The 25,355-nt window shown below is 45.3% G+C and overlaps 1 protein-coding gene across 1 annotated transcript in view; it reads left to right on the forward strand.

The window, feature by feature from the left end:
* Nucleotides 1-25,355, forward strand: part of LOC126173147 (serine proteinase stubble) — a 538,296-nt gene that overhangs the window by 491,447 nt on the left and 21,494 nt on the right. The window contains exons 7-8 of the mRNA XM_049920937.1: nucleotides 5,903-6,009; nucleotides 22,328-22,625. Of these exons, the coding sequence (XP_049776894.1) occupies nucleotides 5,903-6,009; nucleotides 22,328-22,625 (405 nt within the window). The remainder of the gene's footprint in view (nucleotides 1-5,902; nucleotides 6,010-22,327; nucleotides 22,626-25,355) is intronic.

Here is a 25,355-nt window from a genome sequence, read left to right on the forward strand (position 1 = left end):
GAATGCCGCTGCCGTACTTACACAGCCGCACCGCAGCCAGTGACGCCACTAGTGCCCACTCAGGGCCAACGAGTTATAGTGGCCCTGCAACGAACTTGTGACGTCACACTAGTCGTCTTGTCCGCCACACTTCGTGAACACTCGGCTCCGTGTAAGGCCCACGGGAAATCAATATTAAGTTGAATAAAGGTCTTAATTTTGTCGTGTGCTACTGAGAACTTCCAATCATTTGAACACGCAGCTAAGAATTACTAAATTCGTTTGAAATAGTTACTCGCTCCCTGCCGGAGATGGCTGCTGGCACTCGTAAGACCTGCAGTGCCTCATGCTGTGACGTACGCACCCTGGCCTGTCTTTCTCGTGAGTCTCGTGCCCACCCCCATGATTTATGGGAATTTTTTGCTTCAACTTCCCAATCACAGGATCCAAGACCGTACTCAGCTGCAATACAGCGTCTTTATTGAGGGTATTACCCGATATTTTGACCTCTATTGGCTCACTTATTACGCTATCTCCAATGCCGTTGGTCCGTTTAATAACAGAAATATCGTCGACTGCAATTCGTGTCCGTTTTCAAATGCATGCGCTACTACATCTGACGTCTCGGGATTGCGTAGGCGGAAACACCTTTCACGTACTATGCGGAGCTGTTCAATAGTGCGGATAGTCCGACCAACATAAGACTTCCCACACTCACGCTGTATTTTGTATATTCCAGGTGCTCTCAGGCCTACATCGTCTTTCACAGACTTCATTAGTTGCCAATCTTTGCTGCGGAACTGAAGACAATTTTTCGATTTCATGTTTCTCCAGGTGCCGGCTAATCTTCCCTGTTACTGAGCCACGAAACGGTAAAAACGCAATCGTCTTCGTGTCTTCTTCGGAGGCCTTCTGCTTTCGCGGCTTAGATGAAACTCCTTGCGAAATTAATCTGTTGTTGAAATCCCTTTCCTTGAAAACTTCACGGAAGTGGCTGAGTTCCCTCGGCTGTAATTTTTTCCCCTTTTTTCTTCATGTCTATGTATGTCTGTGACTAGACGGCTCCGAACTGTAGAGTGTAACACGGCCGTGTGTAACTTAACTATGTCGGCGTGTGAGAAACAGCGTGCTGTAATCCAGTTTAGATTTTGACGAGTTCGTCCACAGGTGCAGCACCCTCTCCTCCAGCGTGACAATGTCACACCACACACAAGCGCTGCGACATCTGCAACGATCCAAGGCTTTGGCGTCGCTGTCATCAACCATCCTTCATTAGGTCCCGTCCTTCCTCCATTCGATTTCCATCTGTTTTCGGATCCTAAGGAACACCTTCGAGGACTTTACTTTGACAGTGATGAAGCGGTGCAAACAGAGGTGAGGTTATGACACCGACAGTCTACTACAACGGTATCAACAAACTGGTCTCTCGTTGGGAGAATTGTGTTTGTCGCCAGGGTTACTATGTTGGGAGATAAATATGTAGACATGGAGAATAATGGTGTAGAATGTTGATTACGTTTGTTTTATTTAAAAATCTTTAAAAGTTTTCGCATAAAAAATTCGGAGGCATTACTTTTTAGAAAGTCCTCGTATATCCATTGGTCACACTCTCTCACTTTCAGTACTGTTATAAAAACATAAAATCCAGCACAAAACTATACATGATCAGCTTTTTTTAAATGAAGCTTCAGTCATATTTGGAAAGCATACGCCTATCTTTTTTCTTTATAGTGGACTTCAATTTGACGTTCAGTATGCCTCACAGGTTGAAACGTACGAAATGACTGTATCGTAACGATATTCGGAAAAGTAACGCTACGTATTTATAGTCTCGGGTAGAGAAAAGTACTTGCTACGTAGTTCCTTCTGTAAGAAAATCGAAGTTTTGGAGCACCATCTAAGGAAGAGCGATTCTTTAACGAAGGCGGTAGTTTACAAATCCTCATCCAACCTATTATCCAGGATTCTTTGTCACTTAGGATCATTACTAAGTTTAACAGAGGAGGAAGAGAATTTTCCAACGTCAGAGTGTCACAAAATCATCAGTAAACTCAAATGCAAGACGTCACAGGAAAGACGTTACACATTACTAAAATTTTCTCCTGAAATTTCGATAGCGAATGTTCTCAAATGAGTTACTAAACACGTTGAATCCTGTCACGTATTTTTACTTGTGTGGTTGCCTCTCTAGTGGATATTCTGGCGCACCATCCATAAATGGAAAAGAAGGAAAAAAGGGCGGATGCGAAGAGAGTATCTTATGGTACACTGCTATTTCTATTACCTGAAACGCACAGCTTGCTTGTGGTCCACAGACGTAGACGTAGACATGTGTCACGCTTCCCTGTCTATCGTTACAATCGGTAGATTATCAAAATTGTCGTCAGATTCCATTGCGCCTTCGTTTCACGCCCAATTAGAATCACTGTTGACGTGACTGCTTTTGTCTAGAATATCATTCACGGACTGTGCAAATTCCTTATAAAGTACAATGACTAGAACTGTAATTAGTCTAGCTCCCTTCCCAGTAGGTAAATACCGCATAAATTACATTCCCCTCAAAACGTTTATGTTCTACTGAAAAGAGCTCGTCTATCACAACGCGGATAACACGTCTTCACGATTTCATATGGAGAAAAGTCACAGTTGTCTTAGATTTTCCAGCACTGGAATTTCTTTTGTTTTAAGGCACTTCCATTAGAGGCGAATGTTTCTTGGCTTTCTCCGATCTCAAAACCTGATAAACCAGCTACTTGTAGGAAACCTTATAGTTTAGAGCGGAATGAGAACTGCTGTCGAAATAGGAATGTTTTACATACACAGCATATTTCCGGAGGTGGAACTTACGTTGGATGTAACGGAAAGTCCTACGAGGAAGGGGGGTTAAGCCACTGAACTGACCCGCCAAAACCCGCACTATAGTAACTGTCTGGCATATACTACAACGATCTTGCGAAATTCTGATGATATAACAGTCCGATTAAAATTGTAACAAAATACTGGCGTTATTCTGTATTTTCGAAGAGACTAATTTCTTGGAATAGGTGATCAGACTATCAGTTACCTGGAAAAGATGGAAACACACGTGTATCATATGATGTCTGCATATAGACACTACGGACAACGTAAAAAAGAAAACCAGCATATATATTGCACAATAAAGTACATCCGGTATGTAGGCATAAAAGCTATCAGCAATTCGCTGGAGCGCTTCCTTATCACAACCGTAGTATTAACCCACGTTTTGCAACGTTATCAGTTATCCATCAGTTACAAGGAAATCAGCAAGTCGCAACACACAAATGTTGAAACGTTTTCCTACAGTGGCGTATGGATATCTTTTTGAAGAATCCTGCTTCAATACGTCTTTTTCTTGGAGTAAAGTCGATCTTCCTCATAAGCCAGAATTTCCATAAGTTTTTCCATTTCTGTCCTTATATTGGTGTATTTCTTCTTAGTTAACTTGAAAAAATTGTTGGTTGATGAGACCTGATTGTTCACCAAATACAAGACCCATAATAATAGCAGGATCGTCGTTAGGCGAGTTCGATAACCCCTCAGCGAAGCAGATAACAGAAGCAATTAAAGCCACCTAAGTAGGACTCATCTCGGTTGATTGTCTTGCCTAGGGTATAAATGAAGTATCTGACATAAAAACGCATGAAGCACAGAAAAACACGGATGTTTGGCAATGAAAGGTTAGCACGTTTATAGCCATAGGAAACTACATGAGTATAAGGAGATATGACTAAGTTGCAGCTGACATATCAGAGGTTTATATTATTGTTCTACGTTATAGCCAGACAGATCCACACGGGGGCGTACTTCCTAAACAGAGCTGTCTCAGGGGCTTCTAGGAAGGCGCTCTTCTCAACCACTTATCACGCACTTCCGATAAGCGATCCTTAAATTACGAAAGGACAGCTTCAACATTTTTCTTAGAATATCTGTCAATCGTCCGGAGTAAACTGTGCTTTAGGTTACAGCAACAGGGCTATTTCAACAGTGACACTTGAGCAATCCTGGACGTTATAATTAGTGAATCCCGGATATAAAACGCTCCAAATTTAAACTGCAGGAAATAAATCTGGCAAAGTGATCTTCGGAGAAGCTTACAACTCGGTCTACCTTCAAAACTCTCAGTATGGGAGTTCGTAATTCCGTACTATACACCATCCGTGTCCCTTTGTCGAATGGTTGTGGTAGTGGTGGGAGCAAGTTCTTCCAGAATAGACAAACGACGTCCATGTACGAGTTGATTCAACCTTGAGAGTAATTGTGAGGGTGGCAGACTCACGTCAGGACTGTAGGGAGCATGGCTAAGGTAACAGCAAGATCTTTTTTTATGGAAAAGAAAGACTATTTTCTTACTACTTTTCTTCTGCTCAGCTATGTTAATTGTTTTAATTTATGTGGTATCGATTTTGAAGCAACTATGGCTCCATCTTCAGTCACTTACGCACTGTTGTCGATGTGATATAAACCTTAAATACACTACTGGTCATTAAAATTGCTACACCACGAAGATGACGTGCTACAGTCGCGAAATTTAACCAACAGGAAGAAGATGCTGTGACATTCAAATGATTAGCTTTTCAGAGCATTCACAAAGGTTGGCGCCGGTGGCGACACCTACAACGTGCTGATACGAGGACAGTTTCCAACAGATTTCTCATACACAAACAGCAGTTGACCGGCGTTGTCTCGTGAAACGTTGTTGTGATGCCTCGTGTAAGGAGGAGAAATGCGTACCATCACATTTGCGACTTTGATAAAGGTCGGATTGTAGCCTACCGCGATTGCCGTTTATCGTATCGCGACATTGCTGCTCCCGTTGGTCGAGATCCAATGACTGCTAGCGGAATATGGAATCAGTGGGTTCAGGAGGGTAATACAGAACGCCGTGCTCGATCCCAATGGCCTCGTATCACTAGCAGTCGAGATGACAGGCATCTTATCCGCATGGCTGTAACGGATCGTGCAGCCATGTCTCGATCCCTGAGTCAGCAGATGGGGACGTTTGCAATACAACAACCATCTGCACGAACAGTTCGACGACGTTTGCAGCAGCATGGACTATCAGCTCGGAGACCATGGCAGCGGTTACCCTTGACGCTGCATCACAGACAGGAGCGCCTGCAATGATGTACTCAATGACGAACCTAAGTGCTCGAATAGCAAAACGTCATTTTTTCAGATGAATCGAGGTTCTGTTTACAGCATCATGATGGTCGCATCCGTGTTTGGCGACATCGCGGTGAACGCACAATGGAAGCGTGTATTCGTCATCGCCATACTGGTATATCACCCGGCGTGATGGTACGGGGTGCCATTGGTTACAAGTCTCGGTCACCTCTTGTTCGGATTGACGGCACTTTGAACAGCGGACGCTACATTTCAGATGTGTTACGACCCGTGGCTCTACCCTTCATACGATCCCTGCGAATCCCTACATTTCAGCAGGATAGCGCGCGACCGCATGTTGCAGGTCCTGTGCGGGCCTTTCTGGATAAAGAAAGTGTTCGACTGCTGCCCTGGCCAGCACACTCTCCAGATCTTTCATCAATTGAAAACGTCTGGTCAATGGTGGCCGAGCAACTGGCTCGTCACAACACGGCAGTCACTACTCTTGATAAACTGTGGTATCGTGTTGAAGCTGCATGGGCAGCTGTAGCTGTACATACCATCCAAGCTCTGATTTCTCAGGATCTATGCACCCAAATTGCGTGAAAATGTAATCACATGTCAGTTCTAGTATAATATATTTGTCAATTGAATACCCGCTTATGATCTGCATTTCTTCTTAGTGTAGCAATTTCAATGACCAGTAGTGTATGTCCTGTTAATGTACCCCAGCATCTTCTAGTGTGGTAGCTATAAGCAAATCGCGTCGTCAACTCTTTAATACCGGCGTCTTTCGCAGGTGTCGGTGCGCCGGACGTCGTTCTTCGGATTCTCGAGTACCCACCGCTGCGGCGGCGCGCTGCTTAACGAGAACTGGATCGCCACCGCTGGCCACTGCGTCGACGAGTGAGTACGCCACTTGGTTTCCTTCAGCTCTGCAATCTTATAAAAACCATCATGTCTGACACCAGTGATTCCTAGTACACGAGTCCCCTGCTTACGGCACAAGCTATTGCTGACAGGTTCTGACACAACGTAAAGGAAACTCGCTACGATTGTTTGGCCCTTCCCCCCTTTTGAACCGCCCCCACCCCCAGTCCCTCCGACAAAAAAAGAAAAAGGTAAAATTAACGAATAATTAATCCACATTGATAGCTAAAAAGAAAGAATCGATAGTTTTTATATACATGGGCCCAAAGCCGCTGCGAATTTCTTGACGGTTGTCATTTTCCTGAGTCAGTTGTTTTTATTTTTTAAATAAAGAATATGTCGTACTCTTTCTATTAGCTCATTTCACCCCCTTCGACATTTTCAAACTATCTTGTAGTAAAACAATATCAAAAGTTTCAGCAACTTAAAGAACAGATAAAACAAAATCAGAAATTAACATAAAAATGTTTGCTAACCTCTACTGCTTGTGTCACAGTAAACAGCTGTTGTGCCATAACATCTAAATAGTGACGTACTGTATATGCAGGTTGTGATCCTTGCCACCATGACCATAGGAGATATTTATTAAGGATGCCGTTTGATGGATCTTCCTCCTCACAAGTGTGTGGAAGATGCTAAGTGACCACAGTTTTTCACTGTGACACAAACAGCGGAGGAGTATATAAATATTAGGTACATTTTTTATTTTATTTATTTCGTTCTTAAAGCTGCTTTAACCTGTGATACTGTCTTATCAACAGGTAGCTTGAAACTACCCCAAGGGGGCGAAATTATCTAATAACAAAAGCATGAAGTAAAATAAAAACATCCTACACCCGGAAATGACTTCAATCAAGAAAGAAAAAATTGTATGGGGCTGTTGGCTAGAAGACATAGACCAAGTCGGAAAGGTTTTCTTCCTCCGTGCACAAACGCCCCTTTCATCGCGGTGTGTGACAGTCGTATGTTAACTATATCTTTTCCGTGTAGGTTGCTGCAATGCGCGAGTGTGTAGTGTGGTGCCATGTGTCATGTTTGTGTTGCACGATGATGAGAGAATGGAGAGGGTGCATCTCGATGCCGGCACATTGCCTGCTCCTTTCGAATAGCGCCGAGCTTAACGTCCCCATCCGATGGGCGGGTCAACGTCAACTGGGTCTATGTGTCACCGGCAAGAGGTTTGTAATTTAATCAAGGACACTGGTACAAAATCTGGTGGCCAGTAGCTTCACCCTACCACATTTCCTTCACCTGACGGCCAAACACTGGCGGTGGAAGTTTTTCCCACCTCCATAATTCGAACCGTCTACTCTCGAGTCGCGCTCTGCTGCACAGATTCGTGTTACCGACCTCGCTACAGAAAGGGGTCACTGGTAGCCAGATATAACTGTGGAAGGTGTCGTGACCGGCACTCTCGTCTACAATAGGGCGCCTAGGAAGCTGTTTTCTCTTATAGCTAGACGCAATTCAAGCAAATCATATTAATGGAGCTTATTATAGTAAACTGAACTGACAACACTTAACTTTACCTTTTTACAAAGAGGCATCGCAAACAATTGGCGACATGCGAACAATCAATGTCCTTAGATATATACAATTTCGATGCGAGCAGTTAACTGAGATCACAAGTCACGTCTAAATCGTTTGGATCACGGCTCGCCTTCTAGTGCGGCTCTTCTACTGCCCGTCTTCTAGTGAGACTAAAGCTAGTTTTTTTTTTCTTTGTTGAGTTTCGATTCCCCCTGAAGGGGGCGGGTTGGCAGCAGCTTAGTACGCCGCTCTTCAGCCTACAGAATTTCTTTTAAAAAGATGAAGATAATAAATAATAAAAGTTGGCGATAAAATCGGTGACTTAAAGGTAACGTGGCGGAAAATTGTGGAACTTAAAACATGAAACAAAGGGTTGATGATGGTAATAAAATACACAGGAAGCAGAAAAATAGTATACAGACAATTAAAAAACACGGCGACAGTCTGGTTTCTGTTCGCAAGAGATATAAAATTCACACGTAGCGACAGCATGATTTCTGTTCGCAACACTTTGGAAAGACGTACAACACTGAACACTCACTTAAACACTACACTAAAAAGTTGGCACAAATATGACATACCACAGCCGAGAATAGGTGGGGGGAAACTGGACAGATGATGGGAAAATAAAAAAAGGGGGAAGGAGAGGAAAAGTGAATGGGGCAGGGGGGAAAGTAGCCAGTGGAGGATTAGGACCTATAAGAGGGGTGGGGGGCGCTGAGCAGACGCGACAGGGAGTGGGGAAGGCAGAGGAGGGGAATACAAAAGGACTCGGGGGGGGGGGGGGAAGAAGGGAGGTAGGGAGAGGTTAGACGGGGAGAAAACACAGGATGGAAGGGGGGGAAGAGGGAGCCCAGGGAAAGGACGGAGGAAAGGAGGGGGGGTGAGGATCAGAGTTGATAGGAGTGATAAATGGAGGGAGAGAGGGCATCATCTGGGAGGGGGAGTTGATAGAAGCCACCTTGGGAAAGGAGACGAAGGGCGTAGTGATGGAGGGTACGGGGGACACAACAGTGAAGACGTGGCAGGGGGTGGGGATGGGAGAGGAGAGGAGCAACCAGGGGGTGAGGGGGATCAAGGAGGCGGGAGGTGTAGAGTATGCGGATATGTTCGAAGAATAGAAACAAATGGAGTAAAGGAATGAGGTTATAGAGGATCCGCATGGGGGACAGGAGGCATATACGGAAGGCGAGGCAGAGTGCATGACGCTCAAGGATCTGGAGGGACTTATAGAATTTGGGGAGAGGGGGAGGGGGCAGATATCCAGGCGGGACTGGCATAACAGAGGATGGGACGGATTAAGGATTTGTAGGTGTGGAGGATGGTAGAGGGGTGCAACCACCATGTCCGGCCAGAGAGGAGTTTGAGGAGTCGGAGGCGGTTGTGGGCTTTGGATTGAACGGAGCGGAGATGAGGGATCCAGGTGAGGTGACGGTCAATGGTGAGGCCAAGGTAGGTGAGGGTGGGGGTGAGGCGGACAGGACGGCCGCAGACAGTAAGGGAGAAATCCCGGAGCCGGAAGGAGCGAGTGGTACAACCTGTGATGATTGCCTGGGTCTTGGAAGGATTGATTTTCAGGAGCCACTGGTTACACCATGCAGCAAAAAGGTCAAAGTGATTCTGGAAAAGGCGTTGGGACCGTTGGAGGGTAGGAGCGAGGGCGAGGAATGCGGTGTCATCGGCATATTGCTAGAAGTGTACTGGAGGGGAGGGGGGGGGGGGTTGGGCCATTATCTACCGTGTACAGGGGGTAGAGGAGAGGAGAGAGGACAGAGCCCTGGGGCACACCTGCAGAGGGGTGGAGGTGTGGGAATTGGCATTGTGGATGGTAACATAGGAGGGGCGGCGGGAGAAGAAGGAGGCCATCAGACGGATGTAGTTGACAGGAAGGGCGTAGGTTTGGAGTTTAACTACAGCTAGCGTGGAGCGGCGCTTATATTCTTCTCGTATAGGGGCCACTCCTGTTGCGGTGCCGTCCTAGTCAGCGTACTATTGGTTGACGTCGTCTCACTACTTTCTCTATTGTTACGTTCAGGCCGACGTGCCGGCGGTTGATGATACGCCGGAACAGTTAAAATTCATTAATGTGACAGATTTCTAACCAAAAGTAGTCTTATGATCAGACGTTGCAGTGCTTCGTTGGCGCTACTTACAGCGACAGTTCTACCTCGCACTTAGACTGCCGTGGGCAGAAGAGCAGGCCGGGAGAGGAAACGTTCACCTCTCTCGTGCAGTGCAGACGCGGTATACGCTGCCTGACAAAGAAATTGAAGCATCCAGAAGGCACAAGGGATTTTTAATGTAATTTCTCTCATGTATGTACATACCATCGGCGGGAATGTAATGATTAGAGGTAGAAGAACCACCAGATTACATCAGCGCAGTTCGTGTTCACCGTTGTTACCAGGCCTAGATCGGTATATAGGAAGCCTGAACACCATCAGATACTGAGCGTTCACTGCGAAGGAATATTTTCTGTAGGAACCAACATGGGTTCTACAAACAACGATCGTGCGAAACCCAGCTCGATCAGTTCGTCCACGAAACACAGAATGCAGTAGATACAGACGCCAAGGTAGATGCTGTGTTGCTTGATTTCCGGAAGGCATTCTATATAGTTTCGCACTGCCGTCTAATAAAGAAAATGCGAGCATAACGTACATTAGACCAACTGTATGATTGGATTGAACAGTTTCTACCACGTCACTCTGAACGGAGAGAATTCTTTAGGCGTATAAGGAAGTTCGGGCGTGTCCCAGAGGAGTGTTCTAGGACAATTACTTTTCACAGTATATGTAAATAGCCTAGCAGATAACGTCGAAAGTTCCATAAGGTTTTTCGTGGATGATGCTGTTGTATACGAAAAGTCGTGACAGTAGAAGATTGTAGCGACATGCATGAAGACCTGCAGAGGATCGACGATTGGTGCAGGGAGCAGCATTGAATCGCAACATAAATGTAACGTGTTACAAGTACATGGCCAGAAAGTCCCTTTGCTGCATGATTACACAACTGCAGAACAATTACTGGAAGCGGTTCCTTCCATAACATATATAGAAGTATGCGTTCGGGCGATTTGAAGTGGAACGACCACATAAAATTAATCGCGAGTGAGACAGATGCAAGACTGAGATTAATTGGAAGAATCCCCAGGAAACGTAGTCCATCAACAAAGCAGTAGCTTAAAAACATTCGTTCGACCAATATTTGAATACTGCTCGTCAGTATGGGATCCGTACCGAACAGGACTGATAGAGGAGATAGAGAAGATCCAAGGAAAAGCATCGCGTTTTGTTATTGGTTCATTTAGAAAGCACGAAAGCGTCACAGATATGATGAACCAACTGCAGTGGCAGACACTTCAAGACGGGCGTTCTGCGTCACGGCGTGGTTTACTGTTAAAGTTCCGAGAGCGCACATTCCTACAACAGTCAATAAATATATTGCTTCCTCCCACGTATGTTCCATGAAAAGACCATGAAAATAAAATTAGAGAGATTCGAGCTCACACGGAGACTCACCAACAATTGTTTCTCTCGCGAACTATTCGGTACCGGAACAGGAAATGGGGAAGTGACAGTGATACACAAAGCACCCTCCACCACACACCGCAGGGTGACTTGCAGAGTATAAACGTAGATGTAGATGGACACATAGAGGCTGCGAACTCGTGAGACACAGTGTTATCATCAAATGACTAAGTCTGAAAGGGGTTTCATTTGGCCGGCTAGTCAAATGGTGAATTATCCAGATTTGGGGGGCACTCGGATTTGACAGTGGCCCGATATGGAACTGCAAGGGAAAGTGAGTACAGACGTACTCGTCGTCCAGGTGCTGGTCGACCACCGTGTGACCGTCCCAAGTGAGGGAAGTCGTATTGTGAACCAATGACAATATAACCCTTTCACATCCATACCTGCCATCTGAGAATAAGTAATGCTCTCCCTGCAACCTTCTGTGTCCTCCCGCACCTTTTGTCAGCAGCTGGACTATAATAGTTATAGTCCCATGCGTAGTCTGCCGCTACCATCGCAGCACAAACAGTTGTGTCTGGAATGGTGCCACGACTGGGAAACATGGACTGCTGATTATGTCTGTAACAATACTTTCGTGCAGTCTGCTGAGGAAAGAATCGAACACTTACGTGGAGACAAAGACTTTTTTTGTAACGTTCTTTGGTTACGTATCAGTATTCCAGATTTTCCTCGTAACATCCAGCAAGAGTATTTTTATTGTAAAAGTGAAATAGTGTAGGCTTACGTTAAAATCTTTTTGTTTTATCATGAATACCTAGGGGTGAGTCTTATCCCTAGAACATGTGGTGAGTTTTAATGTATATAAAAAAAGGCGTGCTAATTTCCTAAAACCACCAGCATAAATGTAAACTCATCCTTAAACTATGATCTCTGTGTGTGCTAATGTGTAGGAGCAACAGAATTAAAATTCGCTAAAAATGTATGCTTAGAAATGTACAGTTTGCCAACAGCAAAAATTATTCTCTCTATTTTGGAAATTTTTTGACCTCTGCTGTTTCTCTTAAGAAATGTACACACTGGAAATTCCGTGGAATTTATAAACTTTGTCTGACCTTTATGAACGCGCCACAAAAAATGCGAAACAATTTTTATGACCTAGCCTCTCATGTTTCATTTTCTCAGGACAACGTGCATTAGTTTTGCTTGTGTTTCGACACCCCTCTTGTACTGCATGCGCCAGCAGCCGCAAATGTGGAGCGGGTTGCCTGTCTCACCGGAGGGCAGAGATCCATAAATGAGAATTTCTATGCAGAGCCATATTTAAAGCGCCCAGCAAAGGCGCTCGAGCGGCACCCAGGGTGTGCCGAAATGAGGGGTGGGGGGTGGGGATGGGGTTGAGGTCTCAGAAAGACTCTTTGCAATTTCAGTCACGTCGTGTCTGTCAATCAATGTAGCATCTCCCCTCCCCCCCCCCCCCCCCCCCCCCACCCCTCTCGCGGTGCCATTGGAGTGGGCGAAAAAGGAAGGGATGAAAAAAGCATAAATATGGTATTTCGCTTCGGATCACGTTTAAATTTCATAAAATGGTATGTAAAGTACATAAGCGGCAAGACGCAGTCAATACCTTCGCTGCCCAGTGCCGATGGTACTGTTACCGACGATTGTGCCGCTAAAGCGGAGTTATTGAACGCAGTTTTCCGAAATTCCTTCACCAGGGAAGACGAATGGAATATTCCAGAATTTGAAACACGAACAGCTGCTAGCATGAGTTTCTTAGAAGTAGATACTTTAGGGGTTGCGAAGCAACTCAAATCGCTTAATACGGGCAAGTCTTCAGGTCCAGATTGTATACCGATTAGGTTCCTTTCAGATTACGCTGATACATTAGCTCCCTACTTAGCAATCATTTACAACCGCTCGCTCACCCATAGATCTGTACCTACAGATTGGAAAATTGCGCAGGTCGCACCAGTGTTTAAGAAGGGTAGTAGGAGTAATCCATTGAACTACAGACCTACATCATTGACGTCGGTTTGCAGTAGGGTTTTGGAGCATATACTGTATTCAAACATTATGAATCACCTCGAAGGGAACGATCTATCGATACGTAATCAGCATGGTTTCAGAAAACATCGTTCTTGTGCAACGCAGCTAGCTCTTTATTCGCACGAAGTAATGGTCGCTATCGACAGGGGATCTCAAGTTGATTCCGTATTTCTAGATTTCCGGAAAGCTTTTGACACCGTTCCTCAAAAGCGACTTCTAATCAAGCTGCGGGCCTATTGGGTATCGTCTCAGTTGTGCGACTGGATTCGTGATTTCCTGTCAGGAAGGTCGCAGTTCGTAGTAATAAACGGCAAATCATCGAGTAAAACTGAAGTGATATCAGGTGTTCCCCAGGGAAGCGTCCTGGGACCTCTGCTGTTCCTGATCTATATAAATGACCTAGGTGACAATGTGAGCAGTTCTCTTAGGTTGTTCGCAGATGATGCTGTAATTTACCGTCTAGTAAGGTCATCCGAAGACCAGTATCAGTTGCAAAGCGATTTAGAAAAGATTGCTGTATGGTGTGGCAGGTGGCAGTTGACGCTAAATGACGAAAAGTGTGAGGTGATCCACATGAGTTCCAAAAGAAATCCGTTGGAATTCGATTACTCGATAAATAGTACAATTCTCAAGGCTGTCAATTCAACTAAGTACCTGGGTGTAAAAATTACGAATAACTTCAGTTGGAAAGACCACATAGATAATATTGTGGGGAAGGCGAGCCAAAGGTTGCGTTTCATTGGCAGGACACTTAGAAGATGCAACAAGTCCGCTAAAGAGACGGCTTACACTACACTCGTTCGTCCTCTGTTAGAATATTGCTGCGCGGTGTGGGATCCTTACCAGGTGGGATTGACGGAGGACATCGAAAGGGTGCAAAAAAGGGCAGCTCGTTTTGTATTATCGCGTAATAGGGGAGAGAGTGTGGCAGATATGACACGCGAGTTGGGATGGAAGTCATTAAAGCAAAGACGTTTTTCGTCGCGGCGAGATCTATTTACGAAATTTCAGTCACCAACTTTCTCTTCCGAATGCGAAACTATTTTGTTGAGCCCAACCTACATAGGTAGGAATGATCATCAAAATAAAATAAGAGAAATCAGAGCTCGAACAGAAATGTTTAGGTGTTCGTTTTTCCCACGCGCTATTCGGGAGTGGAATGGTAGGGAGATAGTATGATTGTGGTTCGATGAACCCTCTGCCAAGCACTTAAATGTGACTTGCAGAGTAATCGTGTAGATGTAGATGTAGATGTAGAACAGGCTCTAGCGGTCCGCCCTGTGCATGAGAGCAAACATTGCGGTCACGCTACACTCCAAAGGGGTAAGATTACATTCAGGAGGGTTGTAGCTCGCGATGTCCTTAGAGAGGGGTTCAGTCATCCGGGGAGGGGAGAAGGGGAGGTCAGCAGTGTCAAAGTTTATCCAAAACGTTATCCCGGTGACCACCGCCCTGCGAACTGTCGGTTTCGAGCCTCAAGGGGAAGAATGATGTCATTGACGCCCTCTATTATGCCACGACCTGGGGCCTTTTCGTGTCGACTCTGAGCGACGGTGTATGTGAAATGTTTTCCTCGGTCTCCCATAACAAAACAGCGTGATATCAATGCTGGGTGTCGTGATTCTGACCTCCACCGTAGAGGAGTCAAACGAAGGATTGAAATGTGGGAACGAGGGCGTGCGACGACCTTCCCATCGTGTGAAACGTTCATTGTGGTGTCGATCAGAATGGTGGTGAAATTTGGTGTCAATATGACATCATTAACACAGCTTACAACGCACATGAGCTCTGGCCTTTTTTTCGCATGTGTCGACACCCTGCTGTTTGAAGAGTCCCCGAGCCCGAGGTTGACGTTGCAGGGCGCCACGCTTTCGCACTATTGCAGAGAAAGGAAATAGGCACCTTTGAGTCAAAGCTCAAACTTCTCATGGGAGATAGATACGGGGTTTCAACTAAATGACCCTTGATTATGTTGCGCAGTGTGTTTTGGTACAGGACACTGCCCTACATACCATCACTTTTCTCTGGACTATAACTAATACTTGAGTTGGAAATGAAATGGATTTTTCAACTAAGTCACTCGGTTAATTGACTGAAAACAGAAACCCGACCATACAGAGGTACGTTGATATTGAAATAAATGCTTACAGCGACCGAGCGAGGTGGCGCAGTGGTTAGCACACTGGACTCGCATTCGGGAGGACGACGGTTCAATCCCGTCTCCAGCCATCCTGATTTAGGTTTTCCGTGATTTCCCTAAATCGTTTCAGGCAAATGCCGGGATGGTTCCTTTGAAAGTGCGCGGCCGATTTCCTTCCCAATCCTTCCCTAACCCGAGCTTGCGCTCCGTCTCTAATGACCTCGTTGTCGACGGGACGTTAAACACTAACCACCACCACCACCGCTTACAGCGTTTTATCGATTCTAACACATATTCTTCTATGAGTTTAATAAGTCATGGTTGCATAATATTAACACAAATTACTTACAGAAGAATAGAAAAACTGGTACGGGCCAACCTTGGTGGCGATGATTTTTGGCTCCCGAGAAATGTAGGAATACGCGAGACAATACCGCCCCTATAATTTATCTTAGAATATAAGTCGAAAAACGGCAAATCTACATTTAAGCGTTTGTAGGTATAGAGAAATCTTTTAACAATGTGGACTCCGCTATTCTCTTCGAAGTTTTGAAAACAGCAGAGATAAAATACAGAGGCTGAGAAGTTATTTACAATTTGTAAAAAAAAAAAACTGATTACCATTATGAGAGTCTACGGAGCTGTGAAGGAAACCAAGAAGAAATCTGGAAAAGGAATTAAGGTTTGCTGTTTGCCGATGGCGTTATAATTTTGTCAGAGACGGCTAAGGACTTGGAAGAACAGTTGAACGGACTAGACAGTGTCTTGAAAAAAGATTATAAGATGAACATCAATAAAAGTAAAACAAGTATAATAGAATGTAGTCAAAGTAAATCAGGCGATACTGAGGGAACTAGATTAGAGAATGAGACACTAAAAGTAGTAGATGCATTTTGTTATTTGGAAAGAAAATTAACTCATGATGGCCGACGTAGGGAAGATACAAAATGCAGACTAGCAAAAACAACAAAATAGTATCTTAGATAATGGAACCTGTCAACATCCACCATAATGTAAGTGTTAGGAAGTATTTTCTGAAGATATTTGCCTGAAGTGTAGACTTCTACGGAGGTGAAACGCGGGCGACAGCCAATTCAGACAAGAAGAGAATGGAAGCTTTCGAAATTTTGTGCTGTAGAATAAATAAACAACTTTCTGGGGAGGGCAACCACAGCTCAGAAACATTATGAATAACAACACTCAACACTACAGAATAATGTCAAAGATTAGAAGAGTAAAACAAGAAGATACCGAATACAGTTGTGGAATAAGAGATTTACTCCACAACATCGCTAACAAGAATTATAGACACGGACTAAAGCATCAAAGAACTGTCAGTTTCGTAACGAAAGCAAGGGTGGGGTTAAAAATGTATAGTAAGGTCAAGACTTGAACGGAGAGAGTAGGTTCAAATGGTTGTTGTAGGCTGTGGCAGAGATGGAGAGGCTTGTACAGGATAGACTAAAATGGGGAACTGCGTCAAACCACTCTTCGGGTTTAAGACCACAACAGCAAACACATATTCAAATGTCTGCTGTCCATTGTTCTCAGTAGCTTAGCTCTTATAACGTTAAATTTACTACGCAGATGCCAGGATATGGGGAAAAAAGCAGCAGGCAAGATATCTGTTAAATAAGGTAATGCACTTTTTACGGTCGAATCATATAACATTGCTCACTTCTTCACGTGATGTACAAAACTCTCTCAGGACACGTCACGTGTTACTGTCGGTGTTATTTTTTTTAAATCGACTCAAACACTATCCGCATATTTTTTATCAGTGCCGTTACCAACCAAGGACATCAACGGTCCAATATCAATGATCCCGTTTTCATTGATTATGTCATTGGGTCAACACGGCATCGCGCAGGTGTCGTCAGTTGCGGAGCATCGGGCGGGGTGGCGCAGTGGTTAGCACACTGGCCATCCTTATTCAGGTTTTCCGTGATTTCGCTAAATCGCTTAAAGCAGATGCATGAAGGAAGTGCAACCCTTCCCCAAATTGTTGCATATTTCAATGCAGGGTCATCAACAAATGTCAGCTTGCGAACCATTCAAGATTCTGTTCGCGTGCAAATCGTGAGCATTGATTGAATTGGGTTGAAAGGGGCGTGGGAGGATTAGAAACAGAGAAAACCAAAGAATAATAGAAAAATGTCAAAATAAAAATCAAACAGAACACTACCGTGATGTATATAACGGTTCCGTTTGGTCAAAGGAGGTAGATATGGAAACGACAATCAATTTTATGTAGCAGCCAAAAGTGTTTGTTATGTTACAGGTCCCAATTGATCTCAAATTTATGAAAATAGCGACGATTTTAATAGAATTATGTCACTTAGTGTAACTGGCTCCTTGCCGCCATCCTCTCATTTTCCTCATTTTTTGATTAGCCCTCATCGCTGTTAATATATTTATCCGTTTACTAACATCGACACGACTTTATAATGAAGTAAAAAGGATGCATTTCAGTAATACTTTTTTGTTTTGTACATTTCTAAACATGGAGAATGGAGAGTCCTAAGTCGCATTCTTACAGCAGTAACACGATTCGTTTTCATTATTTCAGTACCGATCAATACAAAGCCGTAACAGTCAAAACAACATATGTCTTATGATCAGTAGTACAGTGAGAAGTTCCTCTTTTTTTCCTTTTATACACTTGCGCCCCCTTTCCATTTTAATGCCGTACAGTGCTTTCCTCTACTCTTCTTCGTCTAATTTTTCTTCCCCTTCCTACCTTGCCCTCCGTCTTTCCATTTTTTCCATCATCCTGCTGTCATAGATATGCGCCCGTACCTATGACACGCCACCTTGCTGCCATACCCAGATACTCAACGGTAGTTCCATGACTACAGAAGCACGAACCCTGAAGAAATGAGTAACTTAAACACTGAATTACTTTGGTAAAGGAGGACAAACTGCAGGAACGAACCCCTGAAGGAATAAGGTGCAAAACAGGTCATATGTACATATGGGTGGAAATGCCTTTCAAACAATGTACACCCAATTGAAGGTGGAGATAGAAGATCTTTGGCAGTACAGGTTTCGGTGATTGAAAGTGGTAGTGTTTCTCTGTACCAGTGTTTTAGCTCCACATTTAAGAGAGCAGTGAGCTGGAACACCGTGATCATGTAACTGCCACCTTACCCTTCGTACCACCAAAGGCACGTCTCCAGCAGAGGAAGCAGGGTCAACTTAGCTAAGTGCAGATATACAGGGTTATTACAAATGATTGAAGCGATTTCACAGCTCTACAAAAACTTTATTATTTGAGATATTTTCACAATGCTTTGCACACACATACAAAAACTCAAAAAGGTTTTTTAGGCATTCACAAATGTTCGATACGTGCCCCTTTAGTGATTCGGCAGACATCAAGCCGATAATCAAGTTCCTCCCACACTCGGCGCAGCATGTCCCCATCAATGAGTTCGAAAGCATTGTTGATGCGAGCTCGCAGTTCTGGCACGTTTCTTGGTAGAGGAGGTTTAAACACTGAATCTTTCACATAACCCCACAGAAAGAAATCACATAGGGTTAAGTCGGGAGAGCGTGGAGGCCATGACATGAATTGCTGATCATGATCTTCACCACGACCGATCCATCGGTTTTCCAATCTCCTGTTTAAGAACTGCCGAACATCATGATGGAAGTGCGGTAAGGCTTCTGCTTTAGCCTTTTCCGTAAGATTTTCCAAACCGTCGGCTGTGGTACGTTTAGCTCCCTGCTTGCTTTATTCGTCGACTTTCGAGGGCTACGCGTGAAACTTGCCCGCACGCGTTCAACCGTTTATTCGCTCACTGCAGGCCGACCCGTTGATTTCCCCTTACAGAGGCATCCAGAAGCTTTAAACTGCGCATACCATCGCCGAATGGAGTTAGCAGTTGGTGGATCTTTGTTGAACTTCGTCCTGAAGTGTCGTTGCACTGTTATGACTGACTGATGTGAGTGCATTTCAAGCACGACATACGCTTTCTCGGCTCCTGTCGCCATTTTGTCTCACTGCGCTCTTGAGCGCTCTGGCGGCAGAAACCTGAAGTGCGGCTTCAGCCGAACAAAACTTTATGAGTTTTTCTACGTATCTGTAGTGTGTCGTGACCGTATGTCAATGAATGGAGCTACAGTGAATTTATGAAATCGCTTCAATCATTTGTAATAGCCCTGTACTTCGCCAGTGACACTTTGCGGACGGATGACGGTCCGGGACGCAGTCGCCAGTAATCCGCGCGCACGAGGTAAATCCCCAAGTAATGGATGGTTACAATTAAAGTGTAGCTACTCACGGAGGACCAGAGCGACCTGTAATTATCGTATGGCACTGTGGTAAATATGCTAATGCGTTAATGCGCAACAGATGTACGCTGAAAAACCAGTTAGTTCCACTTGCGGCCAACAGATGCAAATCTGGCGCTGTACACTGTTTGTAAGACGGTATGACACGCATGCTATCTTTTGACAAGCCATATCACAAGTGAATAATATGGCTATTGAGAAGAGAGACCGTGCGCTGTTAGGGAACTGTTTTATGTGAGCGGCAGTAATTACAGCGTCGACTGAAAGGTCTGAGGAAAGACACGATGTCATTAAACGGTTAAAGGATGATGATGATAATGAAACTCGAAAACACGGGTGAGTTTGGTGTGGCACATGGAAGAGAAGGCGTCCTACCCCAGTGGAAGTTATTGACGGGGTTGCAGTTGATGTAACCGATAATGCAGTACGTGCTCCGGGTAATACCAGTGCTCGTGCAGTATCGCGAGAATTGTCCACCCCACAGTCAACAGCACGGGAAGTTTCGCGGTCTGTTTTTCATTGGTCTGCTTAACGCACCTTCCCACAAACATGTTATCTCCAAGCGTATCCCATATGCATGGCCTGTAATACCACCTGATTTGAATCGATGTGACTTTTGGCTTTGGGGACTTCTAAAAAATGGGTTTACCAGGGACATGTTAGGCCTCTACCTGATCTGAAGGCCAGTATAAAGGAACACGTTGCTCACGTTCCACTGCAACTGCCCTGGGTAACTGCTAAGAACGTCGTTTCATGGATGCAGCATCCCGTCGACGTCTCGAGTGCTCATACAGAACAAATTGTGTAAGCGGTGGTTAGTAATAACATCAACTTTCTCACTTGTTTGATCTTTTCTGCCCACGTCTCGTTCCTAATCCAGTACATATGGAAACACTTCTATACATCCCTTTCTTGCATTCACAGCGTCAGATTTTGCACCTGGTGGCCAAAACTGGAACTATTTTTTCCAGTGTAAATCGGGCCCACGTTAACACATTAGAATATTTACCAAGTTTCGCTGCCATACGATAATTACAACCCACACTGAACCTCTACGAGCAGCTGCACTTAAACTATAATTAGCAAGTAGTAAGGCCTGTGCGCTTGTAAGCGATATGGATCGAGAATGTTCCACATGGTCGTTTGGCCTACTCCATGATGGTGGCCACGTGCCTAGTACTGTTACGGCACTCACTTTCAAAAGTCTTATCTCTATCATCAAGTGGGTGTACCTCCCTTGAATCGCATTTCTGGCCGTAAGTCCATTATAAACTTTCTTGCTCCTCATCCTCTGACAAACCGTTCCCTGCAGTTTGTCCTTATTCACCAACTCACGATGAATATCGCTCTGACAGGGAGACGGCACGACCGTGGGGTCGGGGATTTGTCCGCAATTTTGTGTGGTGAAAGAGGACCCCTAACACCTCACGTGGTTAAAATATTAGGACGCACTACTCGGAAAATCACGAGAAAAATCGATCGAAAGTTTCTTAGCTGCCTTATGAGTATAAGATGTTAGTTCCTGGATGACCGGCACGGTAGCTCAGCGTGTTCGGTCAGAGGGTTAGCAGCCCTCTGTAATAAAAAAACTGAGTTAATCAATCAACAACGAACTTATACGGATGTCTTACGACGTCCGCCCCGAACAGATACAACGAACGAAAGCGAACAAAAAGAGATTAAAAAAAAAACATTGTTAGCGCTCGGACCCTTGCGCCAGAGGTCTCGGGTTCGACTCCTCCTCCGCTACTTTTTTTTCTTCTGGTGCCTGCAAAACTGCAGCGCACTGTTACAGGAGAATCGTTAAAGTAATTCCCGGGAAGATTTATAAAAAATCATTGTATAATTCACCATCAATTATCGTCACCAATATTCCGAGACATGATTCAATATGCCTGGTTTGCCTCAAAATTATCAGAAACTCAAAACATTTTCGTAAATGTTAATGGGGCATGATTAAAAACCCAATGTTTCTCCTCATATACTTTACAACGAAAAATGGAAAACCCACCGCCATGAATTGTGTTGTTGGACAAAAAGAAAATAATTTATATTCAATAATGTAACTAATTTGTTAAAGATAATGTAGCTTTGGGAAACTTTCTGAGTAATTGGTGGAGTAACAAAAGAAAATGAAACAAAAGAAAAAAAAGTGCCAGAGGAGGAATCTAATCAGAGACCTCTGGCGTAAGAGTCCGAGCCCTAAACATCTTTTTTTTTTTTTAGTACCTCATTTTGTTCGTTTTTGTTCGTTGTATCTGTTCTGGGCGGACGTCAAAAGACACCCGTTTCAGTTCGTAGTTTATCCATTAACACAGTTTTTTTAATTACAGAGGGCAGCTAGCCCTCTGACTGAACACGCTGAGCTACTGTGCCGGCTTGAGCTACCGTGCCGGCTTTGAAATCTCATTTTTTCGTTTTCGTTCGTTGTATCTGCTCAGGGCGGACGTCGCAAGACACCCGTTTCAGTTCGTCCTTGATCCATTAACTCAGTTTTTTTTTTATTACAGAGGGTAGCAAACCTGCTGACCGAACAAGCTGAGCTACCGTGCCAGACAGAGGGTCGGCAACGCATAAACATTTTATACTTATAAGGCACCTAAGAAACTTTGGATGGATTTTTCCCGGGATTTTCCGGGTAGTGCGTCCTAATATTTTAACCACTTGAGGTGTTAGGGGTCCTCTTGCACCACACAAAATTTCGGACAAATCCCCGACACCACGATCGTGCCGTCTCCTTGTGAGTGCCGTAGCAGGCGGGCCCGTACGTGCTCGAATGAGACCGTGTGCTCTTGTGTGCTCACAGCCTGCTGACGTCGCAGATCCGCGTGCGCGTGGGCGAGTACGACTTCTCGAGCGTGCAGGAGCCACTGCCGTTCGTGGAGCGCGGCGTGGCGCGCAAGGTGGTGCACCCGCGCTACAACTTCTTCACGTACGAGCACGACCTGGCGCTCGTGCAGCTGGAGCGGGCGCTCGAGTTCGCGCCGCACATCGCGCCCATCTGCCTGCCCGCCACCGACGACCTGCTCGTGGGCGAGAACGCCACCGTCACCGGCTGGGGCCGCCTCAGCGAGGGCGGCACGCTGCCCTCCGTCCTCCAGGAGGTACGCTGCTCGCGCTTCCCGCCTCATACTGCACACTGTACGCTAGTGTCAAGAAATAAAAATGCCATATCCGTGTCCTCATATTCGCTACGCCTCCGTACAGTGTATGGCAGGTAATCTCTACCATTCACTTCTCACAAGGGAACCTCCTCATTGCACCCCTGGCCATTAAAATTGCTACACCACGAAGATGGCGTGATACAGGTGCGAAATTTAACCGACAGGAAGAAGATGCTGTGATATGCAAAGGATTAGCATTTCAGAGCATTCACACAAGGTTGGCGCCGGTGGCTGACATGATGAAAGTTTCCAACCGATTTCTCATACACAAACAGCAGTTGACAGGCGGTGCCTGGTGAAACGTTATTGTGATGCCTCGTGTAAGGAGAAGAAATGCGTACCATCACGTTTCCGACTTTGATAAAGGTCGGATTGTAGCCTATCGCGATTGCGGTTTATCGTATCGCGACATTGCTGCTCCCGTTGGTCGAGATCCAATGACTGTTAGCAGAATATGGAATCGGTGGGTTCAGGAGGGTAATACGGAACGCCGTGCTCGATCCCAACGGTCTCGTATCACTAGCAGTCGAGATGACAGGCATGTTATCCGCATGGCTGTAACGGATCGTGCAGCCATGTCTCGATCCCTGAGTCAACAGATGGGGACGTTTACAAGACAACAACCATCTGCACGAACAGTTCGACGACGTTTGCAGTAGCATGGACTATCAGCTCGGAGACCTTGGCTGCGGTTACTCTTAACGCTGCATCACAGACAGGAGCGCTGCGATGGTGTACTCAACGACGAACCTGGGTGCACGAATGGCAAAACGTCATTTTTTCGGATGAATCCAGGTTCCGTTTACAGCATCATGATGGTCGCATCCGCGTCATCGCGGTGAACGCACATTGGAAGCGTGTATTCGTCATCGCTATACTGGCGTATCACCCGGCGTGATGGTATGGGGTGCCATTGGTTACACGTCTCCGTCATCTCTTGTTCCCATTAACGTCACTTTCAACAGTGGACGTTACATTTCAGATGTGTTACGATCCGTGGCTCTACCCTTCATTCTATCCCTGATAAAGCCTACATTTCAGCAGGATTATGCACGACCGCATGTTGCAGGTCCTGTACGGGCCTTTCTGGATACAAAAAATGTTCGATTGCTGCCCTGGCCAACACATTTTCCAGATCTCTCACCAATCTTAAAATACCATCTTCATAAAAACTTGCCGCCTACTTCGATAACCAAAAGTTCACTGCCGTTTTCCCGTCGTCGTCGTCATTGTAACAGTTGCCGCTGAGGTGTTGTTTGAGGTGGAGGAACAGATGGTAATTGCTCGGTGCAAGATCAGGACTGTAGGTTGGGTGGTCTAAAAGTTCCCAGCCAAAACTGTCCAATAAATCGCGAGTCTGACCTGCAGTGTGAGGTCTTGCTTTGTCATGGAGAAGGACAATTCCCTTTGTCAGCATGCCGCGTCTTTTGTTTTGAATCGCTCTGCGTAGCTTTCTCAGGGTTTGGCAGTGGTTCCTCATTGTATGGAGTCGACCAACAAAACACCATGCTGATCTCAAAACACCGACGCCATGATTTTTCGCTGGGACAGAGTCTGTTTGGCCTTCACCTTTACAGGCGAGTGTGTGTGTCTCCATTCCATGTTCTGTTGCTTCGATTCGGGCATGATATGCGAAACCCATGTTTCGTCTTCAGTTACGATCTGACTCAAGAAGCCGTCACCTTCTTCGTGATAACAAGTCAAGAAGTTCATCGCACACTCAAATCTTTGGTTTTTGTGGTCCTCTGTTAGGAGTTTTGGGGACCCAACGGGAGCACAGTTTCCTAAACTTTAGGAGTTCAGAAACACTGTTGTAAAGCACTGATCTCGACGCGTCAGGAAATTCGTTTGAGAGACCTGTTATTGTGAAGCGCCTATTCTCACGAATCCTCACTTCAACTGACGCCACCAAATCGTCTGTACGGGACGATCGTCTGTACGGATCAAAACTGTGTGCCGGACCGAGACTCGAACTCGGGACCTTTGCCTTTCGCGGGCAAGTGCTCTACAAACTGAGCTACCCAAGCACGACTCACGCCCCGTCCTCACAGCTTTACTTCTGCCAGTACCTCGTCTCCTACCTTCCAAACTTTACAGAAGCTCTCCTGCGAACCTTGCAGAACTAGCACTCCTGAAAGAAAGGATATTGCGGATATTGCCAGGAAGTTTCATATCAGCGCACACTCCGCTGCAGAGTGCAAATCTCATTCTGGAAACACGCCCCAGGCTGTGGCTAAGCCATGTCTCCGCAATATCCTTTCTTTCAGGAGTGCTAGTTCTGCAAGGTTAGCAGGAGAGCTTCTGTAAAGTTTGGAAGGTAGGAGACGAGGTACTGGCAGAAGTAATGCTGTGAGTACCGGGTGTGAGTCATGCTTCGGTAGCTCAGTTGGTAGAGCACTTGCCCGCGAAAGGCAAAGGTCCCGAGTTCGAGTCTCGGTCGTGCACACAGTTTTAATCTGCCAGGAAGTTTCATATCAGCGCACACTCCGCTGCAGAGTGAAAATCTCATTCTGGGAGTGGAGTTCTTTAAGAATAGGAAAGTAAGGCAGAAAATGAGTTATTGCAAACAGTTCAATGATAGGTTTGTTCTCATCAGAATTGACAGCAAACCAAGGCCAACAACAATAAACCATGTATACAAGTTGACGTCACAAGCAGATGATGAAGAGA

This window comes from Schistocerca cancellata, chromosome 1 (assembly GCF_023864275.1).
Source record: "Schistocerca cancellata isolate TAMUIC-IGC-003103 chromosome 1, iqSchCanc2.1, whole genome shotgun sequence".
In the NCBI taxonomy this organism is placed as follows: Eukaryota; Metazoa; Arthropoda; class Insecta; order Orthoptera; family Acrididae; genus Schistocerca; species Schistocerca cancellata.